Source organism: Pholis gunnellus, assembly GCF_910591455.1.
Source record: "Pholis gunnellus genome assembly, chromosome: 4".
NCBI classification, from domain to species: domain Eukaryota; kingdom Metazoa; phylum Chordata; class Actinopteri; order Perciformes; family Pholidae; genus Pholis; species Pholis gunnellus.
In genome coordinates, this window is record NC_136530.1 from 20,031,823 (window position 1) to 20,054,211 (window position 22,389).

General features: G+C 44.2%; 1 protein-coding gene across 2 annotated transcripts; it reads left to right on the top strand.

Annotated features, from left to right (window-relative positions):
- Positions 1 to 301: 301 nt before the first annotated feature.
- On the top strand, positions 302 to 22,185 carry mylk4b (myosin light chain kinase family, member 4b). Of its 2 annotated transcripts, none has more exons than XM_079157800.1 (13): positions 302 to 707; positions 13,951 to 14,032; positions 14,418 to 14,832; positions 15,063 to 15,292; positions 16,115 to 16,220; positions 16,918 to 17,011; positions 18,436 to 18,545; positions 18,676 to 18,817; positions 19,139 to 19,209; positions 19,317 to 19,445; positions 19,543 to 19,774; positions 20,133 to 20,181; positions 20,306 to 22,177. In XM_079157800.1, the coding sequence occupies exons 1-13, from the start codon at positions 570 to 572 to the stop codon at positions 20,314 to 20,316; spliced, it is 1,809 nt and encodes a 602-aa protein (XP_079013926.1). In that variant the 5' UTR covers positions 302 to 569; the 3' UTR covers positions 20,317 to 22,177. The 2 variants fall into 2 exon arrangements, with proteins under 2 accessions (XP_079013926.1, XP_079013925.1); XM_079157799.1 differs by lacking the exon at positions 302 to 707 and adding an exon at positions 12,069 to 12,694 and having other exon boundaries at positions 20,306 to 22,185.
- Positions 22,186 to 22,389: the final 204 nt, after the last annotated feature.

Below are 22,389 nucleotides of genomic sequence, written 5' to 3' on the forward strand. Positions count from 1 at the left end.
CCACACAGGTGTCGGCAGTGACGCATGCGCACGACGCCCTTGCGTCCGTTTTTGTGAGGTGTGGAGAAACACGGGCAAGAGGGACTGCCTGACAGTTATACTTAGGAGCGCGCATGCGCCCGTCAAGTGCTGTGTCCGAAGTTAAAGGATACCGCCGGGGTCTCACTAACATGCCACCATGTGATTCTACGTACGGCAACGACAACCTGAACCCAACACCACCTGTCCCGTTCTCGTCTCGGAGACGGCATGTTCTCTCCTTTTAGGTCCCGGGGTGGGAGGCATGGGAGGAAGCCGGGTGGCGGGTGAATGGTTGGCTCAGTGGGCAGGTGTCTCACACGGCAACGACTCCCTGTCCTTGTCCGTGTCTGTGGCGAGCAAGAGACTGAGTATCTAATGCACAGCCACAGGAGCGTGACTCTTTGTTAATCAACGGCCGCCGAGTGGCCCCATGTCGACAACTTGTTGCCTGTGCACCTGAGACCTGATTCGCCCACAAGGGTGAGATAGGAAACGCAGCCTGTGCAGGGCAGGGACAGCAGGGGCAGGAAGAGGGGAAGGTTTCCATCATGGAGAACGTCCTGAGGGATAAAGATATTTGGATATTAGGGAGTGTGTGTCTGATGGCCACTTTCCTGTGGGGACGGCTGTGGAAATTATTCTCCGCCAAGAGGAGGGGAAGGAAAACACCGTCTGCAAACGTACAGGTAAACACAGCAAGAGGAGGCGTCGGTGTGCGCCTGCGCCACACGATCAACAGGAGAATGTTGGGAACACGCCAGGAAGTTCATTCAGCAGAGTGGTTATAAATGATGTAAAGCGAACCCCCTTGTTTATTGTACCCTGGTGTCATGTCGAGGATTAAGGCTGAGCCCGACAAGCTGCAGGCCCCGCGTGAACCGGAAATGAAGTAATGGAAGTCATCACGTTATCAGCCCCACTAACGCTGCCTTAATGCCGAAGGAATTCAAACTAGATAGTTTCTCTTTTCTGTCATTTTCACAGTTCTGACCGCAGCTGTTGCTTTTCGGCCTTCACCATGGAGGTTGTGTTTTCGTGTTTGTTTGTCTACAGATTGTTAGTCTGAAAAAAAACACACACCCGTTAACAGATACAAATGAAATTTGGCAGAAAGTCAGGCCAAGGAGCGACGGACTATAGGACTAATCTTACGATCACCCAAAGCGCTGTACACTACATGTCAACATTCACACACACACACGCACACATTCACACACTGATGGCAAACGGAAATCAAACCGCCGGTCTTCTGATTAGAGGACGACCCGCTCCAGCCCTGAGCCTCAGAGGCTCCAGAGTTCTTAACATTACAACTATTGGCACTTTTTTTGCACACTTTCAGTATTTTGAAATATTACACAATATGTAAAACAAACTGGTGGTTGAACAACAACGGACACGAACGCGTCGACATGTTCGTCAGCTCAGGCCTTGTCCTTTTCTTATTTTATTTTTAAGTAAGATGAAGGACAGAATTAAAAAGGCGAAAAACGTTTTCATTGATAATAAATGGACAGATTTAGAGGACTGTAAGAATTGGAAGATGTACACATAATCAGACTACTTTCTAAATCACAATCTTGCTGCAGTTAGACCTCCATACTTTGTGGCAAACGCTCTGGCTGCTGGAGCAGAGCAGTAGCTGGACACATTGCATGCAGGTGGCTCGATTATCATATCTTTGACTTTGGAAAGAAGACCCTGGACAATCTGAGCTCAGCGATGCTGGTTTTATCTGCGGGTGGTCTGGTTTCTGCTTTCACTCGGAGAAGAGGATTTGTGTTTCTGGTAATGTAAACAGACTAACGCCCCTCAGAACTGGTCTTCCCACTGGATAATGTAGAGCATTACTGACTAATCTGGTCTGTGTGTGTGCGGACTACATCTGTTTTCCAGGAATGTACTGTATACTGGCAGTGAAACTATTCCGCTCAGGTATCCCTGGCACCTGTGTCAGTTCGGCTGTTGGCTTGAGCTGCTGAAGTTGAACTGAATATTGTCGCTTCGACAATAATTTTTGGCATCCATCCGTAGCCAGCGCGGGACAGCCAGTGGAAAACATAACGTCATCTCACATGCGTCACACTTGTCACACTTATCACCAGCAGTGACATCTTAGTTCTGTTCAATAGCACTCTGTTCACTTGAGCCTTGGCCTCTAGGCTAGACGCACTGCGTTCGTTATGTTAACGTAATTCAAATGTAATTGCCTCCTCGTAAAGTGTGAGAGCTGTGGTGATTCGAGCAGTTAAAGCCTGTCAGTGTCAGCTCAATAACATTTTATTGGACTCTTGTCTCCTCTGACAGCGGTCTATTTATCATTTCTACAACCCTGTCCAAATGTGTCAACATGTCGTGATGTCATGTTGGTTTTCAGGTGAATAAGTGGTCTATCATAGATCGGACTGATCTGAGGTGATCTAAAGTCGAGTCTGAACTTTGAATCAAAGCGTGTTGAAACCTGGGTGCAGAACAGGTTAAACCTGTTTAGGTGAGCTCTGTCCAAGGTGCTGAAACAACCCTGTTTCCTCAGCCGACATTCAGTTAACTTTCATCACTTTAAACTCGATTTCTGTTCGCCATGTTTCATTCACGCCAAAGCTCCAGTAACCTGGATACACGTGGGGTCGTCTCTCGGCTAAACTGGGAGGGATTTTCTGCTTCAACTCCGGGTTTAGACACAAAACGCCGGCCTGTGGAAACACAAAGCGACAGCGTCAGTAAAACGTCAACCAGGAAGTAAAGCCCACGTTTCTGTGAATCTCTGAGATCAGATTGAGCTCTTCTGTATATGCTCTGTTGTTTGCGTCCATGCAACACAGAAGTTTATGATTCGACTTAACTGAACTACTTGATACTGAAATAACACTTTTAAAGTGCTTTTAAAGTAACAGCTCTTGAATCAAATAATGGGGTTACATTATCAAACAGTCACTGGTGCAGTGTAGCATTACCAGTCACCCTCCTCACCCAGATCACAGTATATATTATATTTAAGTGGGGCATTTTATGTTTTCTTTTCTTTTCTGTATTTGTAGTTTTGTGTCATTTATGTGCGTTCGGCTGTGCGTGGAATGGCAACGTGAAGAAGCGTTTAGTCTTAAACCTAAAACAATAGTTAACTTCAGCAGCAAAATGAAGAAGAGAGGTTCACTGCTGTGCATGTCTGATCGGAGGCGCGTACAGTACACAGTACACAACGGTTCTGTGCGAGGCTTGTACAGTTTAAAGAGCAGGGGTGTCAAAGTCATTGTTGCTCTGGGGCCGCATCGGCATCATGGTTGCCCCCAAAGGGCCGGTTGTCGGCGGGGGGGGGGGGGGGGGGTGCTGCTGCTCCTTCGTCGTCGTCGTCGTCGGGGAGGGGGGGGGGGGTGCTGCTGCTCCTTCGTCGTCGTCGGCGGCGGGGAGGGGGGGGGGGGTGCTGCTGCTCCTTCGTCGTCGTCGGCGGGGGGGGGCTGCTGCTGCCACATACGCTGGTGGAGGTGTGGGCGGATCGGGGAGGAGCTCCGCCGTGCGCGATTTCCATTTTTTTTTTTTTTGCTGGTAGATTCGCGGGCCACATAAAATGACGTGGCGGGCCGGATCCGGCCCGCGGGCCGTATGTTTGACACCCCAGGTTTAAAGTGTAGCTTGTGTTAATGCGCGTGAGCATGACTAATGTGACAAGGGCTTGTCCTGCTCCAGATTCTCACACTCACATGACTCGGACGAAATTAGCACACAAAACAGAGGAGGGATGAGGGAACAGAGCCAGCGATAGTTTCATGTGATGGATTAAAGAAGTTTTATTTACAAAGACGGACACGGAGAAGTGACTGTGCGTATTCGTGTTCTCTTTATTAGAGCTTGCGATTAACAGACATCAAATATTCATTCAAGTCTTTCATTTGAAGTGTTTTCTGCTGAAGCTGAATGTTTGAGCAGGACGTTAAGTAAGGAGGAGTATTGATGAAAAAAAAACAGAAAGACTGGAATCTCCTGATTTGATCAAATAATTTGATAAAAGAAAAGTGTTTCTTATGTGCAAAACAAGCATAAAAATCTTTCCAATGATTCCTGTTAGCAAACTCATTTGTATTCATTTATATTATACTCAGGACTATAGGTCATATTTCCCCCACTGTTGTTGATACCTACTGGTGTTTGATGGAATGACCCCTGAAGACACCCTCTATAAAAACTTGTAGTATATTTGTTTGTAGTATAAAAAAGAAAACTTAAAGAAATTCTCACTCCATTGGATACATTGTCAAATATATTTCATGTGCGTGACGAGAATGTTAAAGGACACATCTTACTCCGTACAGGACAGTCTTCCCATAGTTACAGCATTCCTGCTTGAAATACATGAAGCCGGCTGTATGTGTACAGTTTTATTTGTGGCTGGCCCTGACTATAAATATGTACATTATAAGGTTTGTTTGTTTTGAAGCTGTGAATATTTTGACTCAATCACGAGGTATTCAGTTTAACAGTGCCTTAATGTACATTGACCAGTTATGTGCAATGATTCTCTGTACATTGTGTAAAGGAGACTTGCAGTGAGTTTTATTTGTTCATCACGTTGAATGGGAACCTACATTTCACTTAGACTTGTAATCCTCCGCTCTCCTGGCTCCGTGCTTCTTCCTGTGTGTCTCTCTGGTATGAGGACTCCGGGAGAATGTGCTGTTTTCGCCTGTACTCCTCTGGCCTCTCGGGTGGTGTCCACTTTCAGCCCATTGCATAACTCATTACCAGCCCAGTGCTGATACATCATGGCGGGGCCTAATACACACACACACACACTCAGTGCACACAAGTGCAAGTGCAAGTGCTTGCTGGCCATTGCCCTTGGTGAGTTGTAGACATTTAATTATTAGGTTAGATTGATATCAAATATATGAAATGAAAACCAAATGCATGAAAAGGTTACTGTGTGTCCCATGTGTGCCAAGAGCCATGCTTCTCCTTCATGCTAGTATTACAGAAATTCTGAGAATGGATAACTGTCTTCCACTTGGCATCAGGTAATGATACACTGAGCCGATAATAAATCTTTCAAAAAAAATGAAAGCAACACAATACTCATGGCTGGTGAGTGCAACGCAACGGATAGGTCCAAAATGCAGATAAAGTTCCGGGGATTTATTGACCATATTAAAGGCAAAAAAGCTTGCGGAAACATAAGGCAGACAAGGGTAAGGTCTTAAAAAGGCAGCCCAAACAAGCAAGAATCTGAAGTTCAAAAACAGGCAAGTCTCAGATCCCAGGTTTCAGATAACAGACTACAGCCGCTGCTGCCTCTTTGATAACATGGCAGGGAAATAATGGAAATACCTGCTAAATATCTGCAGGGCTGACGAGGAAACTGGGAACAGGTGAGCAGGTGGGCAGGGACGGTCAAGTGACTGGGACCGGAGAGAAAGGGCTTATTGCAGGTCAACAGGAAGTGGCTGGATGTGGGTGTGCGGTGACTAAGAGTGCATCCCAAGTCTCTTAATTGCATCCACGTTTCCCTCACTTGCGTCCTAAAAAGGTTTTAAGGAGAAATGAGACGTCCTTTCCTCTGTTTCTGATGTCGGTGGCCGCTGATCACAGCTGTGATCAGTCAGCTTTAACAGCTGGAGAGACGGAGTTTGTGTCCGCACACATCACTGCATTTATACTAATAAAGACACACACTGACAGAGTAGAGGTGTTTTCTTTCTGCAGCCTGTTACCTGTTAAACCAACTGCATTGAGTATTTATACTGTGTTCTGTTGCTTATAAGCGCAGGACCGATTACTACAGTAATGCCTTCATCAGTGCATCTAGACCAAATCCCAAGGAAAGGCAGTCGGCCTGCAGCACATAGATTTGGGGAAATATAAGGATGTAGCTACAGTACGAGTTACATTCAAGTTGAATCAATACCTCTCTAAAAACATGTTTGTAAGGCTGTCAGTGCACTAGTGTTCGCTAAAGTGTGGATGTTGCTGGAGTTAACAAATGATAACATGAACAGACACGGTGTTTGTGGTTTGTGCAAGTTGATTTTCATAAGTGAATGTCAATCCGGGGCTGGTTTTCTGGCTCGTTACTTGGAGAGTGCAGCGGTAGTGACTGAGAGCAGGAGGACATGAGGCTGAATAGAATTTGAGGACAGACATAAAGACACATCGTTGGGTGTTTATGATCTGTCATCATACATTGCAAACATTGACTATTTGTGTGAACACATGTGTGTGTTGGGGGTTAGTAGGTCAGGGTTCAAGGTAACCAGAGAACAGCTGGGAGTGACGCTCAAATGCAATCCTATGGCTTCCCAATTGACACAGGAAGTCATCAGCATGTTGTGTTGGAAGAGGACTCGAGGGTCGGTGGCTCTCTTCTGCCATCCTGTGGTAGCGAGACAGAAATGCACCTTCCTTATAATTACAAAGCCACGAAGCCTGCTGAGGATTTAGTTCATTTACTCTTTCATCTTCCATGTAAACATGTACACTTTACATGGCTGCAGACATTTTTTGCAAATCATACCGAATGTTAAGATTTTTTTTTAGGGAGTTTTGTGTTTTTTGCAACTTCACTATACATTCATTATACAAGAAACATCATGTTGGACTTATTCAAATCAAAGTTAAGTTAGTACGCACTACAAACAGTACAATAAATGCATGCAACTTGTATATCATGCAACAGTAATGTTGCACATATTGACCAAATTACCATGCCATTTTTGTTTTAGATAAACAATTATTACAGAAATACATTAATGGATGATTCTGGTGATATACTTTTGCAATTGTTTAATTTATCAATTTCTTCACTTCTTTTTCTGTTTGTCATTGATTTTCAGTCTCTTATTTCTCTTATATTCATGTACATGTATCTTTTATTTGTCTGTTTTTGGTTTAATTTGGTATTCCATGTAGAAGGAGTATGCATTTGTGCAGCAGTGTAGTCTGATTTAACAAAATGGGCTGCATGTGAAGATTTCAAACGCTAAATGGTAGCACAATAAGGCGACCGTGTGACATACCTTGAAGTTATAGCACTGAGTATTAAACTCCGTAACATAGAACTTGGTCCTCTAGTTCCAGGACTCAGTCTCTAACCACCACATTATTGAAGCCCTGTTAATAGCTTCCGTATCACTACTTTCTTTGGGCCTGTTTGCCTCGTTGAAGTAAATGCTTAGATATCATTTTTATCAAGTTGCAACTTTACACCACCAGTTTGTGTTGACACTGTGACACTAAGAGACAGCGGGAGATATAAGATCCTCTGCCTAAATTCTCCACTAAGCCCTGCAGATTTCTTGCGTGTACGTGTTTGCATGTGTGTTTGGGGGGGGGGGGTGGGATTGACAGTCATTCCACGAGGTCAGAGGTCACCATTTATCCTGAATCCCCTTTCAAACACCGGTCCCGCCACGCCCAGTTGCCTTCACGTTACATAACGCTGACAGCGAGCAGCCAACTCACGATAACCGAGGGAAGTGGTTTGTGTGCATGCATTTAGGAGTCTGTGCACATACTTATGTAACATATTTACAGGCCCAATCGCCCTATCCAGCACAAACACACGTAGCCTATATACACACGCTTCGCTGACGTCACACAGCCCCTCTTTTCCATGAAAGGAATCTTTTCGTGTCCGTCCAAGGCCTCAAGAGAGGGAGCTGGACGAATGTTATCGCCCGCATGGAACTGTGAAAGTACAGACTGTCATCGGCCAGTGGTGACACAAGTACATTTGTCAGATAGAAAAGCAGCAGGTGGAGCTACGGAGATAATGCGCAGCCTTCTTTCCATTGTCATGTACGCAGCAGACATTCGTCATCAAGCACAAAGGAATTATACGGCGCGAAAAGAGACATTTTAAATAACCTCCTCAACCTTGCAAAAACCTTCCATTGTTTCCATTAATAACACTGCATTTTGCATTGTCAAGCACTCTTAAGAACCGTGTAAGTTCTAGTCATGACCTGACCTGAACATGACCTCAACAAGACATGTTGAATATTTCCACTTCATCTCATAGTGCAGCTATAAAAACATGGCGCTTGAATATTTGGACAGACGTCACAAGTAGCCTAGATAGCGCACATTGCATGATAGACCTTTTTCACAGCAGACATTCCGGCTTGTCATTGCACACAGGTTTAACTGGTGACATTATAAATGGCCGCATTCCATTCAGTTGAGCTCATTCCGAGGGTGCTGGTACTGCGCACGCCAGCTCACAGTCATGGCTGAGCGGCACACTTAGTGACGCATTGTTGAAATTAGTTTCACTTGTGTTTTTCCTATTATGACGAGTCAAAATGTCTAAATAATAACTAATGCTAAAAAGTGTAAAAAAAAATAAAAGTTGTGCACGAAAAGGATATTGTTTCAGCTTAGCAGCCTGTTGCTAATAGCTATAATACAACTGTTTCTAAAAATAAGACATAAAACACATAATATACAGCGGACAATCACATGTTAAAGAGCAACACCACTCACACCTTTACCAACGAGTACTTTGTTGGCCGCTCAAGGGAACCCGCTGGCGGTGAACCCGCTGGCGGTGAACCTGGAGAATGACAGGCTTTACAAGTTGACAAGGGCCCTTTGAATGCAGTCATTTCTGGTCTCAGTAAGGCTGCGTGGGTGAGTCATGAGGATGGTATGGTGAATCCTTTGTGGTCAGGGATGCCATTTGTCTCTGGACAGATATTCTCAGTGGGATAGCGTCACAAACGTGTTAGATGCAGAAACTATATACGAACTACACGGGTGTGACGGAAGTGGGAGGGTAGGAAGTGGGGAAGGAGCCATTGCCCCCCCCCCCCCCCCTACTTTACAACCCTGGCCCAATTTGGCATCACAGCTGATGTGATCCAATCAAAAGACTCTATTGTGCAGCTTCGGAAGCATTAGTGAAAACAAAATGAAGTCAACACACTGTTTAATTTCTATGAAAGACAAAATGGAAGCGCAAGATTTTTCTGCAAAGCTTGTGCCGCAAAATGTACAAACTGTAGAGATATCGAAGTACACAAGTACTAGAAAATGTGCACCTAACTCGAGTAACTGTACTTACTTTCCACTTCTGCCTTCACATCAGCTTTCGCTTGCCAAACTACAGTGTTGTTTTGAATGTGGACAGCAGCCTTGAGTGTGAGGCACGCGTTTGTCTACGGTCTATTCTTGTGGCTCTGAGCTAAAGCTTGTTGCATTCATGTTGTCCGGTCCATTGAGCTGCAACGACGCTGGATTACTGGACAGTCTGTGGCACCAGAATAAGCATTATGTATTGTCTGTGTCTTTCTGCTGAGTAACTCTATATGTGTGGGCAGAGTGGCGAGGCCGCGTCACTCTCATTCCTAAACAGTGCTCCTATACCACGCTGGCTCTCGTCTTAGCATGTGACCTTTTCTGACTGGGGATTTCAGAGATTGTCCAACGGGGTACAGTTGAACCTCAGCATCAGACCCAGACCGATCTCCCTGCTCTTCTTACCCATCGCTCTTCGTAGCCCCTTTTGTGCTGGATCATGCAAAAATCTCTCTTTAATTGTATCAGCCATCTGTCACGTTTTCAGACATCTTGTGGTTGTGGCGAGACCGATATAAGACAATAACAGATGAGGTTAGAGCGAATATGGCAACAGGGAATAACGGCTCCCTCACTGAGTCCATTGTTATCCATATGGGGCGACCATTAATGCATTGTGACTTTATACCAAAGCCCCTTGCCACAGGTATGAAAGAATACAGGTTTTAAAGCTGCTTTAGTCAATGTTTAATGTCAACAGCGGATCCAACCATGTAGTGGGAAAGACTCGCCCAGAACAAACGATAGACGAAGTTAGAGACAAACACATCGCAGCATTTAGCAGCTTCAGAGTAAGACACAAAAGCAGAGCTAAAAGACGAGTGAATATTGGACTTACATGACTACTAATGCATGCTAATGTTGCCATGCTAATTTTACAGGGTGATAATATGTTGTGTTTATAGCTATAGTTCAACACCCCCAAGTGGCCAAAAAGGCAAATAATGCAGCTTTTCCTGTGGCATGTAGTTTGTCTTGCGCAACTCAACAGCAACATATTTTCCAAATAGAATATGTTATACTTCTCACACATACATCAGTGTGAGAAAGGTCTTCTTTTGTCCTAAAGAGAGATTCAGTTGGCTGGCAATTGTGAGTTGAAAGTAGTTTTTAGTAAATCTGTTCACAATGGTGTCCTGTGTATAATGGCTAGAAACTGATATTTGGAAAGACATGTGTCCGTCCTGTTGAAGACATTGTTTGAGGCTAATTTGAGGTGAAGTGGCCCTTTAAATCCCTGGATAGCTGCAGTACATAGGAACTGCACTGCTATATGTCAAGACATTGTCTTCATGTTTTCAAACCAGGTTAGCGTGAAAGCTCTTCCTGATCAGTGATCTCCTTTGTCCGCTCAGTGCATTTCCGGGCTATGTACTCTGGCTGCACTTGCACAGTGTCCTCTTTCATTCTCACCTTAGCTGGTAAACAGGCACCGGGGATACGAGTGTTAACCCTGACAGCTGACGAGCTGTGTGTACTGGGAACAGTGCGAGGGACGGAGTATAGGTCAGGTTTTTCCTGTGCTGACGGATGCGTGCCAGTATTTTAGTGCTGGCGCTTTGTCACCCCTGCCCACTCTAGATATCACTGTATCGAGACGTGGAAAAGCTTGAGGCCAATGCACGCAGTCAGACGTGAAGAAGTGCCGATGGCTTCCGTCTGTTCGTGTATATGGACTTCGGTGTCCACGTGTGTTTGTGTCAATTTGTCCCTGTTAATTCTCAGCAACAACACATGTGCAAGTCAGTTTCCTCTCCCACTAGCCTCTCTGTATCAACAGCTCTTAGGTGTCAGTGGCATCACCTGTTTCCTGTTTTCTTCCGTTGTCTTGTCCCTCACGTTGCCCGGGCTATATTGGGAACGTTGCAGGCTTCTTCAAATGAACCTTAAATGAACTTTTCCTCTTTGCAAAAATGTTTAAGTGAAAACCGTCTTTTTCAGATTAATTGAGCGACCTTTTTTTCTTTCCACAAAAAGGCTAATTGTATTTAAATACAACATTTGGCGCCTTGATAGCCGAGCGGTCACAGCGCATGCCGTACTCCAACGTCCCAGGTTCGATTCCAGCCTTGGGACGTTTGCTACATGCCATGCATCTCTCTTCCCCCCCCATTTCTACACCGTTTTTTTGGTTTTGGTAACTTGGTAGCAAGTATACATCGTACATTTGTGCATGAAAAATGCTATAGTATCCCAAGAAGAATTACTAGAATGCATTTTGTCCAGCATTAATAACAAGATATAAGTAATCTTAACTTAACTTTCTTTTAAGAGAAAGTCTTGACTTTGGGAATTTGTGGCAATTATGCAATGATCTGCTGACTCCCCAACAAATCAGTTGTGAGAACTTCGTGGCATTTGAGGAGGTTAAGAAATACCCAGAATGCTTTCATCTTTAACAGAGGTTCAAGTGGTTAATAATGTTTTTGGGGCCTTGCACACGCTCGCACCTGTCACCCCACTTCCTGTTATGTAACGATGTGAAAACCATAAACTGCCATATATAATTTGAAAATAAGATCCATGTTTTGCACAATATACTGTATACTCCTCCTACATCTGCTGAAACTTTGCACCGGTCCTCAATCATAAGATCCGCGGCTCTTCTATTTTTTTTTTTCATTTCTTTTATCCGCTGTACATTTTATTTGTTTTTACGGCGTCATATTTCAGTCCCAGATTCTTGGGATTCTGACACCTGACTGAAGGGCTTTTGAAGTGTCTCAAATGTCACATAGCAATCCTCTCCAGCATCTCCCCCTAACCCACAGCAATCCCCAACTGCACACCAGAGCCCTCAGCTCTTATCACTGGCCACTTACAGTCCCTGACGTCCGCGGAGGAGGGCCGCGCTTTAATTTGGAGTACAGCCATTTGCTATTCTTAAAACTCAACTCAGTGGCGCAGTGTTGAGGGAGAGATCTCTGTTCTCCCTCCACTGCTTTACCTTCTGCCAGTAGCTTTGTCCGGTATTATGTTTTTTGTTGCCGCTTCCATCGAGCCCGCGTGAAACGTGAACGGACTTGATTAGTGAGTTTCATTTTGTTTACGAGTCTGTGAGGAGGCCTGCTTTGAATCAGTCATGAGCTCCAGCCTGGTCAACTCTTTAGCCAAAGTCTATGATCCAAATCCTCTTCATGGCCAGAAGACTGGTGGAAGGAAGCTCTCACTTAATGGATCAGACAAGTCCCAAGCCTCCTCGCCATCGCCGTGCTCCCCTCATGACGCCGCCCTGCGCTGCGTGGAGAGCCGAATGGACTCACTGAGCTCTCAGATGGAGCGCTTGCTCAGCATGCAGCAGACCGTCTTGGTCCGGCTAGATGGCCTGTCCCTGGACGTCAGGGGCATAGGTCGGGATCTGGCATGGATGCGCGAAGAGGGCCACGGGGGGAGACGCGGGTCCGGGGTTCACGCGGCGTGCAGAGAGCTGCATGGGACCGTTGAGAGGGCCAGCGAGCAGATGGAGAGTCAGGGACGCAGGCTGGACGGGGTGGAGAGGCTTGTGGAGGGCACCCAGCAGGTGATCTGCTTTATTGGGGAGGTAGTGAAGAGCTCCAGGCTGGTGGAGCTGCTGTTCAAACAGCCCGGAAAGAAGGCGAACAAGAAGGTAAGAGATTTAACAACGTCACAAGCGAGGTTTTTCCAGCAAGAAGTTGCACAAAATCCATTTTTTCATCTCGTGGTCTGTTCTCATCTCCAACACAGAGTATACGTTGAGGAAGGTGCAGCGCAATGTTCTCATGGTGGTTCTGTTACTGTGTGCTGTGTCGCCAATGTCGACATCGTGAGAGGTCTAATTGCATTGTGATCATAGCGACAGATGCATTAAGTGCTGTTCGAAAGGTTGCAAATCCAAGGCTGCAAATCCAAGGCTTTTAGATTCCTTCTTTGAGTATCAAGCTGCCAGTCATTCCTTATTGTTCTGATACATACACGTGGTATTATTATTAGCTCTGCTGTACTTCAACATGTCATTCTCTGTAATGTTAAGTGATTTTCCCTCATGCAGTGATTGTCATTTGCCTCTGAGGTGTAAATGGTTCGGGTCAGACTGGTTATCTTATCCAAACGGTGTCTTTATCAGCACAGCAGTGGACTGGACTGCAGCTGCACAGGCTCAGTCTAGTCCGGGCCGGTTCCGAAGCCACACCTAGTCTGCATCACATTGTGCATGTTTGTTATCCTTAATCTCTAGGAGCAATATTGAGAATGTGCCGAGCGCCGTTGCGTAGCTTTTTACTGCCTTGTCTTTGTAAGATATCCGTGTATGTTTGCGTGTGAGTTGTAATATCTCGCGTGCTTGAATTCGGCTGATTCAGAAGCAGTTTTTCAGGAATGTGGCTCAGCAAACAGATTCATGACATATTAAATAACAGAGAAACCGCAGCAGGGATCACCTGAACCTCTTTTCTGCCATCCTGTAAAGTGTGATGCATGGATACTGCACTTATTTCATGTCCTTTAATCACTGTATAGTAGATGTGGGAAAGAGAGAATGTAACAGTTTCCTGTGTTGTGCGGCATGTCGTCTGCTACGGATGACATGTGACCTCTCCTCTTTCTCCTGGAGGAGGCATCCGTTCCTCTCGACATTATGCTTGAGTTACGGGGTCAACCGCAGCAGCGCTAACAAACACTTTGGCTTGCTGTCTGACAAATGTGCAAATGAAAACACACATACATATGACTACGCTGTTCCCGACTGCAATCAGACTGAAAAATTACTTTTTGAAAAAGAGAAAACGAATTTGTTGCAAATATAGGAGTTTGGATTTTTAAACCTGTCTCAAGTTTTGTCCATATCTGACCCTTTGTAGATCTGTTGTCTAATGCTTGATCTTCATTTCTTCTTTCTGCAACCAGGCAAAGGATGACAAAGATAAAGCCAAACTGAGCCTGAAGGGCTCGAAGGCCCAGAAGAAGAGGAGACCCGCTGACTCGACAGGTAGGCTCAAACAGGAAATGACACTCGACCTCCAATCGCCGGAGTTTATACAGAGACGTACACAGCATCTTTATCCTTCGACGATCTGCTGGAATAGATATGGACTATAGCCCGACCAATGCTGGATTTTTTAAGCCAATTTAGATACTGATATTTGGAAGTTTAGTAATATATCAGCAGATTTTTTCCATTTGGCATTTTTAACTATTTTTAACTATTGCATAAAATACATACTAGTATATACCATGAGTGAATTATATCCATGGCATTTTCAAAACACAGTGAAAACTACACTTTTGGAAGTTTTAAATGCAATGGCAGTAAAACGTCCATCCTGAGTGCCAAACATCGCTTATGGTTATTTGCTTTGTTTTCCCCATGTCAGACACTTGCGTGCAGAATGAGCCTGTGCTGCAGGAGCAGGTGGAACAGCTCAACAGGCAGAACACTGAGCATTCCCATGGAAGGGCCGAGGCCGACAGTCAGAAGGGGGAGGACAGGGGAAGTGGGGGAAGAAGACAGGAGTCGGCGGAGCTGATCCTGGACGGACCACACACCTCTGCCGCCCAGTCAGAGGACGGGAAGAAGGCAACCGAGGAGACAGAGGAGGAAGAGGAGGGGGGTATCTTTGATGACTCCGAGTCAGAGGAAGAGGAGGACAAGGCGGAAGAAGGGGCTGGAAAAGTGGAGGACGACGCGACGAGAAAGCATATAGGGGAGACAGAAGACTCGTCAAAATCGGAAAAGGCCCCAAGCATCATCGCAGATATCTGCAAGACCGCGGTCCTACCACAGGAGAGGTAGTTCTCGCCGATCACAGTTTCATGCTTTCATTTCTGTCTTAGAATAGAACTCTGGACACGATAACTGTGTCATCATTGTGTTTATCTTTATTTCTTTATCGTTCTGATCTATCACAGAAGTCAGTTAAAAGACAAATTCTTTGGGGGAGGGAGAAGAAAAATGAAACAACATTAAATGAAGTAAAAAATGCAGGCGCTCAATGTTTTTCTTTTATTTTCACGTGTAGCTCTGAGGAAGTCGGCGATGTGGCCACTTGCAGCAAACGTCATGTCACAGAAGAGGACCTGGAGAAGGACGACCTCAAAAAAAGCAGAGTGGAAGACAGTAAAGGGGAAAGTGATGACGGGCAGGTGGTTGACGGGGACGAGCCTCTGGCTTCCAAATCTGACGATGTAAAGACAGAGGTGGACGAGGAGGGGGAGGAGGGAGAGTCAGCAGTGAAGGAATTCATCATTGGTAAGACATTATGTTTGAGAAACAGTCCAAGAAAGCACTGTGGGCATATCCTTGGTTTTGTAGGGAATGCATGTTGTTGTTTTTTTAAGTTGTTATCATGTGTAACTTTCAATTTAGTTTGGAATCAGGTGTGTAACTATTTTTGCCAAAATAAGGATTAGTTGATTAATGAGCAACTTTTATTTTGAAGTTTAGACCTTGGCTTAACTTGGTCATATCCTGTCGTGTAAATGGTTTTATGTAACCTTATAAAATGTTTTTTTGTTGTTGATAGAAGATAGACACCGATGTCTAACTGGCTTGATAAATTAATTCAATTCAACATGGACTTTTTTTCAAGGTGTCTGCTTTCTTGCACATGTTCATTCATACCACTTACATTCAAATACAAGATAAATAGTCACGAATGACAAATGGTCTCGAAATGATGAAATAGTCCAACCATATGCCTGCAGTTCAGACACAGACTCAGATTGTATCCCTTAACGATGTATGCAGGACTCCTGGCCTCAGTATTTCCAAAATCCTGGCTCTGGACCTGTTTGAGATGAATCCACTTTGTGTCGTATTCATGTGCTGCGAGCTCTCCACACACAGGCCCGACTTTGTTTGTTTGTCGGTGACATTTAAGTTTTCGTTTCCCAGACTTTGGAACAGCTCCGATGTCATTACGCCACGGCTGCTCGAGCGTCACTGACATGTCAGTCGGCACAGCTGGCAGAGCAGATAATGAGACATTAGCATGCTGCTATTTTTAATCCTCTGTTTTTCAGCAACGGCAAATTCTTGGTTTCATTCTGTCTTCCTTTGCGGTTTCTTCAGAGTCAAGCCCTCCACCGTTGGCACCTTTCGACCACTGCATCGTGACTCCCAAACCCAGTCAGATAGCCACCTTTTACACCATCAACAGAGACGAGGTCCTCGGAGGGTGAGTACCTCCGAAAGAGTTTGTCTTCATTTTTTTCAGCCAGAGACACTTCAACACAATCGGCCCTCTCTGATGAAAGAACAGAGGATCTCCCCGCCTGTAAGGGGACGCCTAATAGTTTTTTCAAAGACCTTTTTATTGCCCCTCTAAAGGGCATTTGATTTTGAGCCCCAGAGGGGCTCTTGTGAAATAGTGGGCCTCTCTGATGTAATAGACGAGTGCTAAATCCTGCCTCTCAAGCTGGAGATTACCCCTCTGCACGCAAGCACGTTGTTCAAATTACTGACATGATGGCACAGCATACAGCCTTAATTACTGTACGACTGCGGGAGCCATTATGATGATTCATAATTATTTTCAGAATCAATTTTTTTTAACGAATCGATTATTGTTCCCAGATTACAAGTTGCTAGAGAGAGTCTTAAAATTGGGTGTTTTGTCCAACTAACAATCCAAAATCCAATTTAGTTAGTTGTTTGAGATGCTGGAACCAGCAATTATTGTATATTTGACCATGAGTCATTTCTTAAATTATTAAATCTAAATAGTTATTTCTGTCCATTGTGTAATCCTTTCAGCAGAATACGTGTTTTGTAAATAAAAAAATCAAATATCTAGGATGGTTCTTCTTCTACTCTGCCGCTAGTATCCATGTATGTGCTTGACTCATCGATGTGCTTTGCTTTTCTTTCATCAGGGGACGTTTTGGACAAGTCCACAAGTGCATAGAGAACTCGTCCGGTTTAATGTTGGCTGCCAAGATCATCAAAGCCAGGAGCCAGAAAGAGAAGGTGCAGTAATGATCGGCCGCTGAATGCTGACTACGAAGCAGAATGTGTGTGTTTAACAATGGCATCGGGATGCCTGTTTCCCCAGACAGTCTAATGGACGGTCACTTCCATTGTTGCTAAGCACCATAAAAGGATTACATTTTAGAAATAGATGCAGCTCAACAGCCCAGAGGGCATGTGGCAGCTTTTTTCAGCCTTATTGTGTCTTTCTTGCTCGTAGACATTCGAAAGTGACGTGAGAGAGGTCAGATGTCGGAGTAGCTCTGTGGTTATATTATCATCAGAGCTATTCAAATGGCTCTTTTGAATAAGCCTTTTGAATAGCTCACGTTGCTGCCAGTGGTCATGCATGACAAAAAGGACTGTGTTGGAAAAGCCAATGGCAACATATCTTCATTTATCCAGTAGCTGCATCCTCTTTGCAATTCCTCCTGCAAAATTGTGCGAATTTTACATCAGAATCTGAAGCGGAATCAGTTTTATTGCCAAGTAGTTTTTCACATACAAGGAATTTGTCTTTTGGTGTTTTGATGCATAACAATAGACGTTGTAATTAAAATGAAAAGCAAGTACTGCAAAAGTCAAGAAGCAAGAAAAGAACTGCACAGTGTTGTGCAGGAATGTGCAAACTATTGATATGTAATGTATTCCATTACATTTCTTTGGCTGACATTACTTTACTTTATAAGTAAATCTAAATAAATGCATTCATCCATGTGGGTACAACCTCAAAATTGCAAGAATCCTGCAAGTACATCACCTTCATCAAATATGCTGAACTGTTCCAAGTGCTACATTTAGAAACAATGCGCTGCTAAAACATCTAGCTGGTAGCTACACTAAATCAATATCAGTAGCTTTTCTGTGGAGAGCATTTACTTTGAAGCAGCTGCAAGAAATCAGTTGATATTAACAGTAGCTCACACAACAATGGACTTCATTACAAGTCTGGCTCGAGAGAGGAGAGTGGATGAGAAAGCAACGAGAGGTCCATCTCCTTTTTATCAAACAGGGGAGTAAAATAAAACGGCAGTGACTCCTATTTTACACTGAAGGTACAAAGGATGGCGATACAGCTCATTTCAGTGTTTAGGCCATTACATTTTGTCCACGCTTCACATCAGAATGCTGGGTTCAGAAGCCTCTTACATGTTTACACATTTTTTTAAAAAGGTGGTGGATCACAATAGGAGCTAGATGTTCCTCAGAGAGCGGGGTCGGATGCAGACTGATGGTTCTCTTGGTTTTCGCGGTAATGGACTTCCATACAGCTGCCAGTCTCAAGTCTCCGAAAATCCCTCCACACACACTATCTTCTTCTATGGTTTTTCAGCATATTATGTGCATAACCCATAAAAAAAAAAACCTGTAGGTTTTTCATTGACTCGTATTTGTTTCATGCCTTTTGTCTGCTTGTCTCTCAGGACGTGGTGAGGAATGAGATCCAGGTGATGAACCAGCTGAACCACGCCAACCTCATCCAGCTGTACGCCGCCTTTGAGTCGCGCCATGACATCATCCTGGTCATGGAATAGTAAGTGGGGGGGGGGGGGGGGGGGGGGGGGGGGGCGTGGGGGGGGGGGGGCACGTGCGTTCGTCTGGGTGTACACAGTATTTGTTCTCATTCGTCAATACAACATACTTACAAGCTCTGGCTCCTGTAGTGTGGAGGGAGGGGAGCTGTTTGACCGCATCATTGATGAGAACTACAACCTGACGGAGCTGGACACGGTGCTGTTTATACGCCAGATCTGTGAAGGGCTGCAGTACATGCATAAGATGTACATCCTACATCTTGACCTCAAGGTAAACCTTCTCACAATCAGCAATATCCCTCTGATTTTCCAAATGTTACTTTAATTTTGTTTTCCAATACCAGCTTTTCTTGTTGCCATGTTCCTAATTATCAAGGCTGCTTTTCAGGACATTCTGCAACTACTTTAATGCCCATTTATGTATCTATTGTTTGATTATGAAGAGTAACATGCACTGGTGTGATGTTTTAATTGTCTTACATACCAGTGGAAGAAAGGTCCACTCAGAACTTTTTATTACTGCCACTTGGTCACCTTGGATGCATCATTGTTCTTTCCTCCCCCATAATCCTCCTCTTTTGTTCCTTTGCAGCCTGAGAACATTCTCTGTGTCAGCAGAGTAACTAACAAGATTAAAATCATTGACTTTGGCCTGGCCAGGAGGTAAAATATGACATCTATTTACATTTACATCGTTAACTCTCATCTTTCATAACAGGACCTCCTGAGCCCCAGATACACCTCTTATGTTTCTGCTTGTCCTCTGACAGGTATAAACCCAGGGAGAAGCTCAGGGTCAACTTTGGAACACCTGAATTTTTAGCCCCTGAAGTCATCAACTATGAGTTTGTTTCATTCCCCACTGACATGTGGAGCCTTGGCGTCATCACTTACATGCTGTGAGTTGTGGATGCTCATTCACACACATACACATACATATATATATATATATAGACTCACAGTAGCATCCCTGAACTCTATATCCTCTTGGTCCAGGCTCAGTGGCTTGTCTCCGTTCCTGGGGGACGATGACAACGAGACATTGAACAACATCCTGGCCTGTCAGTGGAACTTTGAGGAGGAGGAGTTTACGGACATCTCCGACGAAGCCAAAGACTTCATCACCCTTCTGCTGGTGAAGAGCAAGAGCTGGAGGATGAGCGCCGCAGAGTCCCTTCGGCACCCCTGGCTGTCAGACCGGAGTCTGCACTATCGACTAAATCAGAAGGTAACGTAAAGACAGAGCTCTCATGATTACTGCTATCTTTCCCTGTCCACAGCTGGCCAATCAGAGCTCTTGCTGCTCCTCTGTGGGGGACTTTTAGGTGGCACAGAGCTTTTATAAGCTGTATCTAAGTTACAGCAATCATGAAACTTGTAATATGTACATCAAACATTATGTGAGTTATATAAGTTGTGTTAGTGAAGACACCAGTCTTGACCCGAGGAAACATGTGTGGCAAAGCACAGCGACAGAAATTGTAAATAATTAAAAGTTAAAAAAACACTAATAGACAAAGAAACAAACCAGTGGTCATACAGTTCACTTCTCCAATGCACTAATTCAGCGGATCCTCTCATTTTAGAAAAACAAGTGCCACTCCACGCATGCTCCTTCTCCAGAGAGCCAGACAGGTAAGACTCACATTTCTCCTGCTAGTTAGTGATTCATTTCTGAATCTAAAGCATTGTCTCTTCCCCATCCGGCTACTTACGAACTTAAAACCTGAAATCTGCCTTTTCTTCTTTCCCTTTTTAGAAACACTGTGAGGCCCTCAGCATGCCTTTTGACAATGTAGGGCCCTGGAGCTCAACACTGGACCAATGCTGCTGTACCTGTATGGCTACAGGATAACTACTCTCGCATCCTCGTGTTAGCTTAGCTTCGCAGCTTGTATTTCTGACCTGAATAGTGTGAGGCCCGCAGGAGAAAAACTGACTTTTCGAACGCTGCCGTCGAGTCACGAATCATCTGCTAGCATGCTTACTAGCATGCTTACCGCAGAGGACAAACCTTCGTACTGAACCAGCGTGGACTCGCTAGCAATACGACGTTGTTTAGAACGACCTGTATCGCAGCGGTGAATCCAAAATATTAGAGACTAAAGACCTGAGTTATTTGCCACTTCCACAACTTCCACATGTAGTGAAAAGGCAAAACTGAAAATCAGCAGTTTAGCATCACACAGACACTGTTATTCTCCCCCTGATAGTGAGCCGTTTGTCATGTTGTCCTGGTTTGTTGCATGCTTTGCACTTTTTGTCCTATTTCTACACGATTTAGCAAACATTAAGCAAAATATAGACCGAAAGCTATTATTCAATTAATATATTTTTGTGAATACAGATTTATTTTTTCTTTCTTTTAATTTAATTTTTCTTTTAATTATTATTTTAAGTCTTATAAAATGTTATTCTTTCTTGAGCATAGAGATAAAAAAACAACAACAACAACATGTAGAACTTGGTTGCAGTTGAAGTCACAGCACATTCATTTATTTTGTACAGTGTGTAACACAACACCTCATACTCTCATTCCCCTGAAAAGTGAGGATATCTCAATGACTGAATACTTCCTGTTTCGAGCCATATTCATCCCACGTTTCTGGTACATTTTCACTGTAGACCGGATTGCCTTCCGTGTGCGCTCATGCCACTAGCTCGCCTTCGCTTGGGCAGCTTGCTGTAGCCCTCTCACCTTCCATGAAGGCATAACGAACAACAGAACACTACCTTTGAATGACTCCCGATTACGACTGAAGTGGATTCTTATGTTCGTTTATTTACTGGTTCAACACCAGACTGTACTTGAAGTGCAACGCTTTTATATTCAAGATGGGATTTCTTTCAGGGGAGACAAACAGGATCTGCAGCGTACTGCAACGACAGAGCGGAGGTGACATCAGCGCTGACTGATTTGCCATCCCGTTCTCTCTAAGAGACGGGAAGTTGGATGAATGTTTATCACTCAGTTGTTGGCTGCTCCAATTAGAAATGGAACAGCTTTGTGATCTTGAATACTTGTTTATTTGAATTCATGATACCTTTTTTCCAAGTTTTCTTGTGTAATGATGACATAATTAAATGTAGAATATGAACAAGCAAATAAATAGAGCACACTAAAAAACATATGCAGTGTTTCTTGCAGTGTATTTCTTTGGAACTAAAACTTGAATATTCAAATTGTGTGATTTGCATGACAGTTGTACTCAGTAGGCAATAAACACGACTTCCTGAATGAGTACGTTGCTTCCAGAATAAAAGCTGAAAATGAAAAAATTGGCTTTAAGGGAACGGACCATTGAGTTCTGGAAAAGTATGCCAATGAAAAAATACCCCAATGTCAAACGGGCTGCGCTTAAGATACTGTCAATGTTTGGGTCAACATACGTCTGCGAGTCTGTGTTTTCTACCCTGAAACACGTGAAATCAAAGCATCGATCTGTTCTGACTGACACCCATGTGAAAGAATTGCTTTGAGTGGCAACAACGGAATACAAGCCAGATTTGAAGAGGATTGTTCAAGGCAAGGAATGCCAGAAGTCCCACTAAGTAACATGCATAGTAAAAGAAAAACACTATTGTAAATTATTATATTTTTGTTTGTGGACTTGGTTGAACTGAGAGTTTGTCTGTGTGAGACAGTGCACACAATGTTCATTGTTGAAAATGACTGGCCTGTGGTCTTAGTACTGTAGGAGTCCATTTCTGTCATTATCATGTTGGTGTGTGACATTTACAATAAATCTGGCTGAGCAAAGGTGTGTGTGTGTGTGAGGAAGGGATAGGGTGATGTTCATGTGTGCCCATGTGTATGATGTGGCTCTTTGCGGTAACACAGTA

What these genes read in the sequence shown, in the direction of transcription:
- mylk4b (XM_079157799.1), top strand. Translation starts at nt 12,170, where the DNA reads ATGAGCTCCAGCCTGGTCAACTCTTTAGCCAAAGTCTATGATCCAAAT. An exon ending in GCGGTCCTACCACAGGAGAG is followed by an intron (nt 14,833 to 15,062) that starts GTAGTTCTCGCC and finishes TTTCACGTGTAG; the next exon opens with CTCTGAGGAAGTCGGCGATG. An exon ending in TCCTACATCTTGACCTCAAG is followed by an intron (nt 18,818 to 19,138) that starts GTAAACCTTCTC and finishes GTTCCTTTGCAG; the next exon opens with CCTGAGAACATTCTCTGTGT.